The following is a 12915-nucleotide window of genomic DNA, read 5'->3' on the forward strand; positions in this document are numbered from 1 at the left end:
TCATTGTTGACCAAGAGTGCAAGACAGAAGTGCAGAAAAATACACGCAAAGCAACCTTTACCCTTATGCGCGCCCCCACTTTGTTTTTTTCCGAACAATTTTATTTTATTATTTTGAGGAAAACTACGGCAGCCCTTGGGCTACCTGAACTTTATTGATTAAGCGTCAAACATATTACAGAATTATATTTTTTTAGAGGACCAGAACTATAATTACTGGCATTCATTTCATTGGAGAGGACAACCAGAGGAAGAGGAAGAGAAAGAAAGTAGCAAAAAACAGAGAGATTTGTGCATTGTACATTTGTACTGCTCTGCAGTCTGGCTCAGAAGATAAAACCGAAATTTTTATGAAAATATGAGAACACGTGTACCACAGTACATGCTACGATCAAACCAACTTATATGGTTGTGTTCAGGATACAGTACACTGTATACATACCACTACGAACTGAAGGGGAACCAACAAAATCTTGCAGCTAGCCCTCAGACAGTACTCCGGTGATACTACAATTCGCAAGCAACACTTGTAACCAGCCAACGCTTCCATATGGCGGTGCCACGCAATCGAATTCGATCCATCCATCTTGTCCAAAGAATCAAGACATGAATCCCCTGCCCTTATTCACACAAAAATTTACAGGCCCTGCGGCCCCAGAACGCTGATGGCGCGATCCATTCATTCCCTCGGGCTTTCCACGGAAGCAGCGAGGCTAGCTCACCCTCTGCGCCACGGCCGAACTGCTCGCCTTCTTGCTCTCGTGGATCTTGGAGTACACCCGCTTCGTCCTGAGGCAGAGCAGGACGTCGAGGCCGAACCCGACGACGCAGGCGACGGCCATGATCAGGAACACGAGGCGGTAGCAGTGCGCCCCGACGCAGGTGTTGCCGCCGCCCGGCACCGGGGTGGCCTCCGCGTCGTAGAGGAGGCCCGCCAGCAGGCCCGAGAAGAGGAAGGAGCCCAGGGGCAGGTTGAGGATGAGGATGTTGTAGATGAGGCCGTAGTACTTGAGCCCGAACAGCTCGGACGCCGTCGGCACCGTGACCGCCAGCCGGACGCCGTAGCAGGCGCCGACGACCACCGAGCCGATGAAGAGGGAGCCCGGCATGGCCAGGGCCATCACGATGTAACCCACGGCCATCAGGACCTGCGAGGCCGCGTTCCACAGCGGGCGTGGGATCGCCCTTGTCCTGAACAATTCAGACATTGAGCATTCAGGAGGTCAGAATTATATCAGAATCAAGCGAGCAACGCGATTAACAAACCAGTAAGCCAGTTGCAAGCAACAAGCATGCATCAACTGTCCCATTCAACAAAGAACCCCATAGATCCCAAAAGAAATCGACAGTCCCATAGCAACGTCAAGTTGCAAAAGCTTCAAAGAAGCGAATCTGATCGTCTCGTTTTGTCATAATCATGACAATGGCGCGTCATGAAACAAAACAGAGGTGATGGCGCATTATCTATGTGAAACATCACCTAATACTGAATCTAACAAGTCGTCTGAGCTACCAGGCTTAAAGAAAGCTGGAACTGTCTATTTCAAAAAAAAAAAGAAGAAAGAAAGCTGGAACTGGCTTTGAAGGGAATGGCTTGCCAAGAAGTATCCCGCCAAAAGAAAAGGGCACAGTCGACACATGAGGCACTGCGCCACTATCACAGGAAAAGGACATGCACTTAAAACTAATGCAGTAGTCAGTTGCTTTATTCATTTGCCACCCCCTGCAACCGTCAACTGCTTTACTCATCCTTGTTTTTACCGTGATGCGCCTAACGTATACAATTACTATATTCCCAATTGGCTTTTAACGCGGCACATAATACTAATCGCACCGCATCATGGTCGTTGCAACTGGCTAAATGTAAATAAATCACACGACCTTGGAGGTAAACAAAGCAACAAACGCATAGTTGCCCACAAATGGTGCACCGCCTAATCTTAACCAAAGTGCCTAAATTCTTCCTTGTTCTCTCAGTCATAGAATGTACTCCAGTATTGGCAGTAGTATGAAGTAATTTTTCAAAAAAAAGAACTGACCATGTCGATTTTTCTAAGGCGAGACACGACATTGACTTTTCCTGGCGGGGCCCACGATCCACCACCGACTCCGTACAGAGGGACGGTCGGTCCTATGACGAAGCAGAGGCGTGGGGAATTTCTATTTCCATTTCCAGTTCTATGATCGTGATCTTAGTCTCATTTCGGCATGGAGGATTTCGAGTCCAATGGTTCCCGATTCCATGTCGATTTCGGCGCATATGGAGATGCATGGGAGGCTGGGAGGAGGGTAACGTACTTGATGAAGTGCTCTGAGATGGTCCCGGATGCGATTCGGCCGAAGAATCCCCAGATGCTGGTCATGGAGACGAAGAGGGAGACGTCGTCGTAGCCCATGGCCACGCCCATCTGCCCCAGGTTGTTCATCACGGCCAGCCCCGTGCCCACGCCCATCAGGAACGATGCGAACATCAGCCAGAAGTCCAGCGAGGTCAGCGCCTGCGCGATCGTGTGCTCCTCCCCGAGCCGCGGCCGCTCGCCGGGCGCCCGAGCCTCGTCCTCCTCGCTCCTCCCCACCGCCTTCACCGCGACGAGGAGCGGCGCGGCCGCGGCCTCCAGGGACTCCGCCTCCTCGAGGTCGGCCTTCGCGGCCTTGCGAGCCTTCATCCACGATTTCCACGCCAGGAGCGCCGGCACGGCGCCGGGGGACGCGAGGAGGACCAGGAGCACGGCCACGAAGACGGCCGAGACGACCCCGCCGCCGCCGCCGATGCCCGTGAGGTCCGCGGCGAGGAGGTACAGCGCGATGGCCACGGCGAGCGAGTTGATCGCGGCGAAGCAGCGCCCGTCCTCCGCCTCGTCCGCGGTCGCGCCCGCGGCGCCGCCGGCGGGGCCCTCGCGGAGGAACACCATGGCGAGCGCGCAGACCGCGGCCGGCACGACGGCGAGCATGACGAGGAACGAGGCGGGGTCGTCGGCGAACAGCGCGGAGCAGATGTCGGTGAAGATGGCGGTGCTGAGGCCGACGTATCCCTTGAGCAGGCCGGACACGGGCCCCCTGCTGCGGCGGAAGTTGCGGATGCAGGTGACGAGCACGGCGGTGTTCATCCATGTGGTGCTGTTGCCGCCGAGGCAGAGGAAGACGCACATCTGCCAGTAGGGGAGCGGCGCGACGGTCCTGGACACGACCATCCACTGCGCGCCGTAGCCGAGGAGGCCCTCGAGGGATCCGATGGCGAGGAGGAGCCAGGTCGGGACGCGGTCGGAGGCGAGCCCGGCGAGGAGCCCGAACGCCTTGCCGACGTCCTTGGCGACGGAGAGGCCGTTGAGCTGCAGCTGCGTGAGGCTCATGAGCGTCTTGAGCGCGTCCGAGTAGTTGGAGAAGGTGTAGTTGTTGCCGGAGATGCACTGCACCCACACCGCCGTCACCAGCCCCAGCCACCGCCCCCACCGCGTCCCCGCCATTGCGTCCAGCGCCGCCGCCACCATCGCCACTCCTCCCGCCGCTTCAAACGCTTGGGGTTTGGGGCTTTGGGCGCTTGCTACTTGGCCGCGTGCGGGGCAGGAGGACGGCGATACGGGAGGGAGGCGGCAAGCAGGGGCGGTGAAGACGCGTCGCTTTCCGCGCCTGCTGCTGCGTGCGTGAGAGGTGAGACAGACCCGGGTCTGTGCGACTGTGCCTGCGCGGGTGGGTGGGGCGTCGGGATGCGTGCGTCTGGGCGCCGTCGGGGTTTAGGAAAGCAGGGACATGGTCGCTTTTTATAGAGCCTGAAGAGGTGCGGCGGGATGCTTGATGGTTTGATCGTGTTTTCCTAATTTTCTGCGAGAAGATGGTTTTGTGATGACTGTGTTTTGAAAGGGAACAATTTGCTTCCATTGATTAGGTTCAGATTACTGCACGTGCGTTCTGTATGATACATTGTCCTGGTCGGCACACAACTCGTCTCGTTGGACCATGCAAAAAGAAAACTAGTTTAGCTGGTTAGCACGCGTTGGACAAGCTAACGATGACGGCGCACAGCTCGTCTCGTTTCGTCTCTTGCAAATTACTCCAGCCGCCGGCACTGCCTCTAGCTCGCAGTGCTCCCCTGGTTCCGCACCGGCAGGGACGGACCCTCGCTTCAACCGCCAGGAACTGCGCCGGCTTTCCTCTTGCTTGCACGCCGTTGCCAACCCTTGCGGGAAGCGAAGCGTGCTGTCTGGATAGAAGCTCTCGCCTCCTCTCATCTCCGCGTCCTCGTAACCGGATGAATCTTCGGAACGAAGTTCGTCGTCGCAACCAATCCACGCAATGAGCAAGACGCAAAAACGGCTGCGGGCCGCCTGTCTGTCCACAGAGCTGTTGTGGCAGCGCATAAAATCTTATGATGGAAACCACGCATCGCAGCATGAAAATGGTTGCTCTCTTCTGCAGCGGGAGCCCGAGAGCATCCGCAAGACGAGTATGTTTCGGACGTGGCGCCAAAGGTGTCAAACCAAAGTATTCTTCTTTATTTTATCACTTTTTCTTTCATTTCACCTTTTGTCTTGTTCTCTTTCGGAGCACGGCGTGCGAGGGTGCATCCTCGATGCTCAAAAACGAAAGGTAAACTTGTAAAATCACCCGTGCGTACGTCACATGTGCTCCTACCCGATATATTCTATCTATTTTTACTAATGTAGTAATGTAGATCCATGGCAGGCCAAGCTAGCCGTTTCAAGTTTGCTCGGCTGTTTGGATTAGGTGTATTCATTATTTTGCATTTATTTTCATTTTTTAAAAATAGTGGAAGTCCTGTGTGTGATGTTCAAGCTCCCTCTCACCAATATCTTTTTTTTATCGAGTCCCATAAAAATGTCAGGATTATACTTCAAAATAATATGACTCCGACAAAGATAATATGAGCCACCTACCCCAAATTTATAAAAAGAGACTGAATTAGTGTAGCAAATAGCCTAAGAGCGAGATCTTTGTAGTCTATCTCTCAGCCTACTCGTACAATAGTTAGTTTTTCACCACTAATACATGATTCACTTGTCTCTCACATAAAGTTTTTTATTCTTATGTCGAAGCGGGCGGTAAGCTTATAGCCAGCTTCTTCTTTTTCTCTTCTTCTCTCACCTCCATCTCAGCATTCAGTTTGCTTACAGCATGCCATAATATTTGATCTTAAGTTCTCAAACCTCCTTTCATTATTTTGCATTTATTTTCGTTTTTTAAAAATAGTGGAAGTCATGTGTGTGATGTTCAAGCTCCCTCTCACCAATGTCTTTTTTTTATTGAGCCCCATAAAAATGTCAGGATTATACTTCAAAATAATATGACTTCGACAAAGATAATATGAGCCACCCCAAATTTATAAAAAGAGTCTGAATTAGTGTACGTCATCTTTTTTCAACGGAAACGAATAGCAAATAGCCTAAGAGCGAGATCTTTGCAATCTATCTCTCAGTCTACTTGTACAATAGTTAGCTTTTCACCACTAATACACGATCCACTTGTCTCTCTCACAAAGTTTCTTGATTCTTATGTTGAAGCGGACGGTAAATTTATAGCCAGCTTGTTCTCTTTCTCTTATTCTCTCTCCTCCATCTTAGCATTCAGTCTGTTTGAAGCATGCTATAATATTTACTCTCATACGGATCAAACTTCAACATACAAGATAGGTCTTTATAATTTCTCTCTCGGAAAAGAGGAGGGGCCGGGCCCCACCGCTTGAACTTTTCACCGCGACCGTCGCTGCCACGGACGGGCGGGCGGGCGGGCTCGGTGGGTGCCGGCGGTGAGAAAGCGGGGGAGCACTACGCTTCCATGGTTCCACCGTGGAAAAGGCACGGGACGCAACGTGATCTACCCGATCCGGTTGGGACTTGGAACTTCGAAGCCTTCGCACATGCGCGCGGCTCGCTGTCCCCTGTGCCCACCGGTTTTCTTTTCCCTAGCGGCCGACCCGGGGCGAGTCAGCGAGAAGGCGTAAGAGGAAACTGACACGAGGCATCACGCATGCCGCCCAAGTTTTCAGCTCCGCATGTGCTGCGCTGCGCTTGGCCGTGCCGCGATGCACGTAGGGCCCGGCCGCCGGCCGAGGAAGCCAACTTCGCTAGCGCTACCGCCGCTTTGTCTCCTTCGGCTCCGGTGTGGGTCGAGCTCGCCAGCTCGTTCAAATTAAAGTTCAAAACCCGTCCATGTCTCTCGACTGTCCAGCCGGCGTGGCGTGACACGCTGGTGCTGACCGCGACCTTCGTTTGCCGCGGGCCGCCGCCGCCCCGGTTTCCGGAGGAAGCAAAGCGCGGTCGGAATTTGGCGCGCCGGCCGGCCGGCCGACCGAGCGGCCGCCCGCGGCCGCGGTTGCGTTGCCGAAGCGATGGGCTGTTCGCGCCCATGCCAATGGCCTGGAGAAAACCTTCCCTGGTTCTCAAGAACAGATTCCAGGTAGTGACAAAAGAAAAGAGAACAGATTTCAGGTCGGTCGTTTTCAGACAGCTTGTCCGACTGGAAATTGCACTGCCTGACATTCAGACGAGGGATGAACATGCACTTTGATCCTTCGCACAGCTAATAAGCTCAGGTGAAATACGATGTAGTCAACGGTGGCATCGATCCGGGCGTGGCGCTGGTAGATCCGATCCGAGGGTTATGTAGTAAGAATCTTTTGCCCGCAGTAGCTCACATCTAGGTCCGGACAAAGAAAAGGTAACCCTCCGATGTGCCGTCTCGTAGATCGCTGTTGGGGCGTCAAATCAAGATGTATATGAAAATGTTGGCACGTCAAAATATGGATATATCAAAATATGAATATACTACTTTTTATCAAAATTTAGCAAGTTTAGAATAGTATTTGGTTAGATTGGCTATATTTTCACCTTTCAACCGAAATTTATAGACTTGGGGTGTGTTCGTTTCCTCCCCTCTAAAGTTTAGACCCGTCACATCAAAGAGAATCTTGCTATTTAGAAATATTAAATAAAATCTGTTTATAAAACTTTTTGTACAGATGGGTGCTAATTCGCGAGACAAATTTAATGAGCCTAATTAATCTATAATTTGCTATAGTGATGCTACAGTAATAATCCGCTAATCATGGACTAATATACCTCATTAGATTCGTCTCGGGAATTAGCTCTGGAGTTCTGCAATTAGTTTTGTAATTAGACTTTATTTAATACTTCTAAATGATAAGATTCTTTTTGATGCGACATATTTAAACTTTAGACCCTATAAAATGAATGCTCCTTTAACCATAATTTAGTGCGGCACATTTTACAAACCAACCAGTCAGACCCGCAGTCCCGTCTTGTTTTTTAGATAATGCAATCCGCGCAAAAGTCACAGCCTGCAATGAGCGTTATCTTGAACACCACACCCACAGTCAGGTTTCAGGTTCCCCGTTTCCACGATGACTGACGGCAGACAAGAGTGGTAGTGACAGGGACGGCCCTGAGGAAGCCGGCGGGTGGCCGTCTGGACGGAAGCGGACGTGACCGGATAGATACTCCAAAGATCGCGTCGACCGTACACGACAGCGACCGGCGTCTCGCTTCGTGGTAAAAGACCGGCGTCTCGCGTCGGGGCAAAAGCGCCCCCGATATCTATCTCACAATCTCTTCTCCCGGTCCGGCCGGGCCGGACCGGCCGGCCTTTCGGTGTTCGAACGGCCATCGCGACCGTCTGGTTAATCGCCATCTAAGCATCTGTTGTTATGCACTAACCAGCCGGGCTTGCTCAAAAAAAAAAAGAAAAAACCTAACCAGCCGGGCGCGGTGTATGTTAGGTACGGTGAGGCAGTTTCATCTGACGATGCGTCGCTAGCTAGTCTTCTCCGTGTCGTAAGGTAAACAAATCAGTGAACGGTTCGCAGCTCGTCAGACCCGTGAGATTCTTTCGTACTTGCTGTCGACCGTCAGACGAGGGAAGCTGCTTACGGCAGGCATTTCGATCAGGAAGAAAAAACCAGAGTGCGTTGTACGTCTGCATCTTGCCAGTGGTTTTTCTGAATCCGTGATCGGTGATCGCCGCAGGGCGCCGCCGCGTTTGACGGCCAGCAGGAGCTGCACCTGAGCAGATGCCGATAGGTACGGTGCACATGGTCCCGGCCGGTGCGCGATCGGCTATCGGCGTCATCGGCGGCTGCTCAGCTGCAGCTAGCTGGCCTGTTGCTCTTCTTATCAGATCGGTAGAGACACTGACGACATGTGATTTGCTGCTGCTGATAAGCCGCCTGCGTTCGTCCTCGCCGTGCATTTCTCCGCTCGTTTTCTTCCTGTGGTACTGCTCCTACGTGTTGTCAGCGGCGAGGGCAATCCCGACACGGCTGGAGCTCGGAATTAAGGCGCGTCTCCGTCGTGGCCTCAATCGACGCGCCGGCCCGATGGGAAAACGGCGTTCAGCTTATGCTGACAGGCACGCTGCTGCCATTGCCGAGTGGCGAGTGCCCTTCGTGGGCCGTGGCCGTGTTGTCTCGGCGTTTATCTTCAGTAGTCCATGGAATTGGGACATTGTTCTTCAGAAAATAAAAACGTTTTTGCGTGACCTTAGGAATAACTGCATCATGAGACGGGCGTTGCGATGGATTTTCCTTGGATTGGACGAACGTGTTCCTTGTGGTGCTCATTCGCACGATGCATTTTTACGTGCCGTCTTTGTCCGCTCCTTGATTTTCCACCAGACCATTGAGTCTGGTCGTTTGGACGTAGTAGTCGCAGTTGTCAGCCTGCAACTTCCACTCGTAGCTCTAGCTCGTGTGGTCCATGGATGCTATTGTATACTGCTACGAGCATTTTGTACTGCATCGTTGACCAACAGGTGGATGTATATATCCATCGGTCGTCGAACGACGACCAAGTGGTGGACACTGAGACATGAGAGCTTGCTGCCGCTGCGCCGGTACGCCCGAGAACCGGAGGTTTGCATGGAAATATGACACTGTTATATAAAGAACCACCATCAACCATCATCAATGCATAATATCATATTCCAATATCTAAGGCAATTAAATGTTGTGCCTATGAGAGTTGACGTTGACCCATGACATTAGGTTTTCGTGTCAGAACATCGAATGGTTTATTTTGACTTCAGCTTCACCCGTTTCACGCAAATGGACATAATGTAGCGTGAAGTGCTTTATAAGTCTGTGCTAAAATGAACTAGAAGCCAGGTAAAACCAGTTTTTTTTGGCTTTCACCGGCTTTGGCTTCACCGTGTTGAACGATCCCTTAATCTCTCTCCTATTAAATACTCTGAGCAAAAATTTCTAATACTGTTAAAATATACTCCCCATCCTGTAATATATGATATTCTAGCAATTCTAGAATAAATTATTAAGGAAGAGAAAAAAATGCATGTAATTTCCGAGAACTCTTTGTTTACCGTCCTAATTAAAGTTGTTCCTAAGATTAAGTAGCGGAGGAAGGAGTAGAAAAATATAAGTATGCAGCTGAGAGTCAAGAAAAATTAAATAATTTATTTTAATACTTGTTCAAAAGTACTAGAATTTTTTGTATTGGAGTATAAATTTTTAAACCCTTCAATATCTTATATTCCAGGATGGAGGGTGTAAGTAAAAATTATATCATAGCTAATTAAAGACTATGGTATAACTCATTAGAATTAGCCTCTTTACCTTATGTATGGACTATGAGAGTAGACGCGTATAATAAGGCCTAATATAATTTGCTGAGAGCCTGAGATACGAGCGGCTGAGCGAGAGAAACGAATCGGGTTTGCGCTCTCGGCCCGTATGCATCTGTCTCTACGTTTTGGTCCTAAATAAAGTATGGGGGCCCAAACGTTTCCTATTCGGTCCCCTGCCCCAAGCCCGGCATCGTCGAGGCCCGTTCTAGCGGAGGGGCGTCGTCTTCGTCGCCGATCTTGCTCGTCTCCGCCGTGGATCCCCCAAATCGCGGGCAGCCTCTTCCGGATTTGCACGGAGCTCGAGACGATTTTGATGAGATAGAAGCCTACGCCAGCTAAGGCCTTTGCGATGCTGCGGAAGGTGGCTATCGCCTTCCTCGCCTGCGCCGCACTCTATTTCTCCTTCTTCGCCTACTACCGTCGCCAGGTGTGGCTTTCCGCTCTTATTCTTGTCTGTCTGGTCGGGTTGAGCCGTTAATTAGTCTAACTCTTGTGCGAACATTCCTGGATTTCGAAGTTGGTTCGGATTGATTATTGTGCTGAGTTCTAGTGGAATTATGGCAATGGGGTTGAGTAGTGGATCTCTGCGACAGGGTGGATTTGTTCTGTAGGGATTCGAGTTTTAGCAGCTCATAGTACTAGCATTTTGCAGATTCATTTCTGCAATTAGTGTGCTTGTTGCCTTGTTAGTGATCTTGTGCTGGCTGGACCATCTTACTGAGTAGAGTTATGCAGCACGGTTCCCCATCAAATGTTGCTGTGAAGTGTTAGTAAAGAATATGTGTAGTGCTGGTGTCCATGCTCTATTTTCTTATTTCATTAGCACTATCGCTGAATCTTGTGAAACTTCAGCTCTGCTAGTGACTGCATACACAATTTGCAGGTTCCAAGGTTCGAATTTGGAAAAATAATGTATATTGATCCATCATTTATTTATATTTTGGTACCTAGTCAGTGAAGCTAATGTTCGTGTTTTGTCAGATTTTGAATGATGCAAAACGTATATGTATTGTGGGTAATACAATGATAGTGCTGTGATGATTTTTAGGGATTGCAAAAGATTTATCCTTTCTTCCCTTTCCCACTGCACAGGGCATTGCAGAAGTTCAGTTACCAGCTGTTACTCACAGGGTCTACCTAGATGTGGAAATCGACGGCCAACACATAGGTATGTCTCAATTGATTCACCGTTCTTTGGGTGTGTCAACGGAAACTTTTGGTCACCAACAATCTGTTTACTTGTGTTGTTGCTTCATTTGTCACTCAGCTTAACTTAAATTGCCTTGTTTCTCTAATGCTTGATTTGCCCTTCGTTGCAGGCAGAATTGTTATTGGTCTTTATGGGGAGGTTGTTCCTAAAACAGTTGGTATTCTTATGGCCTTTCTCCTTTTCCATCACGCTCATTTATTGATCTCGATTTTTAAACATATGTATGCTTAGTTGCACATCGAGGGTCCTTGTGCTTCAGTTGTGGACTTTTGACAAATAGCATACCCACATATTTCACGTTGTCCTTTATGTTTGTTATCATGGTACGTCATTCCAAAAATTTAAGTTTATGGGATGCATATCCCTGCCCACCAGTGAGCTGCTGTGCATAGTTGTTAAGGAAGATCCAGTAAGGTTCTTTTGTGCTAAGGATGACATCACCGTTTCATCTTGTAATTATCTTGTCAAAGTGAACTTATTAGTAATGTATCAGGGGAAAAATATTCTTCATGAGTTTTTGATTGGCAACTAATTTTCTTTGTTCTACATTTTGCAGAAAACTTTAGGGCGCTTTGCACAGGTACTCTCTTTCCATGACTCTCTTGTTGCCATCAAAGTCCCACCTGAGCTGATTGTTCATATCCATTTGTTCATCGTTTCAGGTGAAAAGGCTGTAGGGTCCAATGGCAAACCTCTTCATTATAAAGGAACCCCATTCCATCGTATCATCCCTGGTTTCATGATTCAAGGTGGTGACATAGTTAGAGGTGATGGGAAAGGAAGTGAGTCTATATATGGAGGCATCTTCCCAGATGAGAACTTCACTGTAAAACATACTCATCCAGGTCAGATTGTTTGTCTAATATTTGCATTGTCCAGTTTGCACGAAGCTTTTATTTATCTGTTTAAGTTCCACTTCTATTTTCAAGGAAAACCACCACTATTTTCTGTAGTGGTTTGGTTCATCATGTAGGTACACAGTAGCTCAAAAAGACTATATAGCTAAAATCTACGGAGTTATTTGTCATCACCAAGTGCTAATATTCCAGTGTTTTTCCTGTTGTTTTACTTGTTATATTTCTTTCACCTGATCTATTTGGGCACTTGTACAGCTGCCAATTACTAAGTTTGGCCAAAGCTTGAGTATTTGTTTGAGCTTCTGACAAGCATCTGTCTGAGAGCTCTTCTGAATGGTCAAATCTAACTGTATCCCTCCCTCCTCTGGGTCTTGCAGGTGTTGTTGCTATGGCGAATTCTGGACTTGACTCCAACGGGTCCCAGTTTTACATAACTACAATCAAGACAAGCTGGTAATTTCCGTTGCACCACATCTCACCAGTGATTATAACCTATTAGCTATAACTCATAAAATGGTGAATTTGTAGGTTGGATGGGGAGCATGTTGTCTTCGGCAGGGTGATCCAGGGAATGGATACGGTGTACGCCATTGAAGGGGGTGCTGGCACCTACAATGGCAAGCCGAGGAAGAAGGCTGTGATCACTGACTCGGGCGAGATACCCAAGGAGAAATGGGGTGATCAGGAGACGTAGACTCTCTCTGTTGCTCTGTTCCATGTACTGAACCATGACAAGCTGCCTTTTGAATTTGGATCTGTCTTGTGCCACAGTCCAGTCGTGGCGTCGAGAATGGTGTATATTGTAGCCAGTTTATAGCCACTCCCATTAACACTGACCATATTTATATGGCTTAGTTTGTGATGTTGCAACGTGAACACGCACAAGTCTTCCAAAAAATTGTTTTAGCCAGCTGTAACTGTTGCCTTGATGGGCTGTTCTGCTGTTACACAGGAGTTACGTTTTTGGTGAATTGAGTTTTCACCCAGTTTAAGGCGTTTGTATGTATGGACATCAACGATGCAAATCCTAGCTCAGCACTGTACACGTCGGCCGTCGCCGGCCAGCAGGTCGCTCCGGCGCTCCTCCACCGTCATCAGTCAGCACGCATCAGTTCACCGTCTTGAGGAAATGCTGGGCTCTCTGGTTATGGAGGTCCAAGTTGTATTGCATTTCTTATGGTGCTGCTGTAGTGACATAAATAGCTGTGCAGAACAACCAGTGACATTGTGAACAACTGTT

At 49.2% G+C, this 12915-nt stretch overlaps 2 protein-coding genes across 2 annotated transcripts; one reads left to right on the plus strand and one right to left on the minus strand.

The window, feature by feature from the left end:
* Positions 1 to 269: 269 nt before the first annotated feature.
* Positions 270 to 3736, minus strand: LOC112883176 (protein NUCLEAR FUSION DEFECTIVE 4-like). Its single transcript, XM_025948432.1, has 2 exons — positions 2298 to 3736; positions 270 to 1190 (listed from the first exon to the last, which is right to left on the minus strand). The coding sequence occupies exons 1-2, from the start codon at positions 3485 to 3487 to the stop codon at positions 713 to 715; spliced, it is 1668 nt and encodes a 555-aa protein (XP_025804217.1). The 5' UTR covers positions 3488 to 3736; the 3' UTR covers positions 270 to 712.
* Positions 3737 to 9786: 6050 nt separating this feature from the next.
* LOC112883538 (peptidyl-prolyl cis-trans isomerase CYP21-1) lies at positions 9787 to 12622 on the plus strand. The gene is made up of 7 exons (XM_025948846.1): positions 9787 to 10035; positions 10701 to 10776; positions 10928 to 10975; positions 11375 to 11398; positions 11481 to 11663; positions 12053 to 12128; positions 12204 to 12622. Exons 1-7 carry the CDS (start codon positions 9958 to 9960, stop codon positions 12367 to 12369), a joined length of 651 nt encoding a protein of 216 aa, XP_025804631.1. The 5' UTR covers positions 9787 to 9957; the 3' UTR covers positions 12370 to 12622.
* Positions 12623 to 12915: the final 293 nt, after the last annotated feature.

The sequence above is a fragment of the Panicum hallii genome, chromosome 2 (assembly GCF_002211085.1).
Source record: "Panicum hallii strain FIL2 chromosome 2, PHallii_v3.1, whole genome shotgun sequence".
NCBI lineage: Eukaryota > Viridiplantae > Streptophyta > Magnoliopsida > Poales > Poaceae > Panicum > Panicum hallii.

What these genes read in the sequence shown, in the direction of transcription:
- LOC112883176 (XM_025948432.1), bottom strand. Translation starts at nt 3,487, where the DNA reads ATGGTGGCGGCGGCGCTGGACGCAATGGCGGGGACGCGGTGGGGGCGG. An exon ending in ATCTCAGAGCACTTCATCAA is followed by an intron (nt 1,191 to 2,297) that starts GTACGTTACCCT and finishes TGAATTGTTCAG; the next exon opens with GACAAGGGCGATCCCACGCC.
- LOC112883538 (XM_025948846.1), top strand. Translation starts at nt 9,958, where the DNA reads ATGCTGCGGAAGGTGGCTATCGCCTTCCTCGCCTGCGCCGCACTCTAT. An exon ending in GGTTGTTCCTAAAACAGTTG is followed by an intron (nt 10,976 to 11,374) that starts GTATTCTTATGG and finishes TACATTTTGCAG; the next exon opens with AAAACTTTAGGGCGCTTTGC. An exon ending in ACTACAATCAAGACAAGCTG is followed by an intron (nt 12,129 to 12,203) that starts GTAATTTCCGTT and finishes GTGAATTTGTAG; the next exon opens with GTTGGATGGGGAGCATGTTG.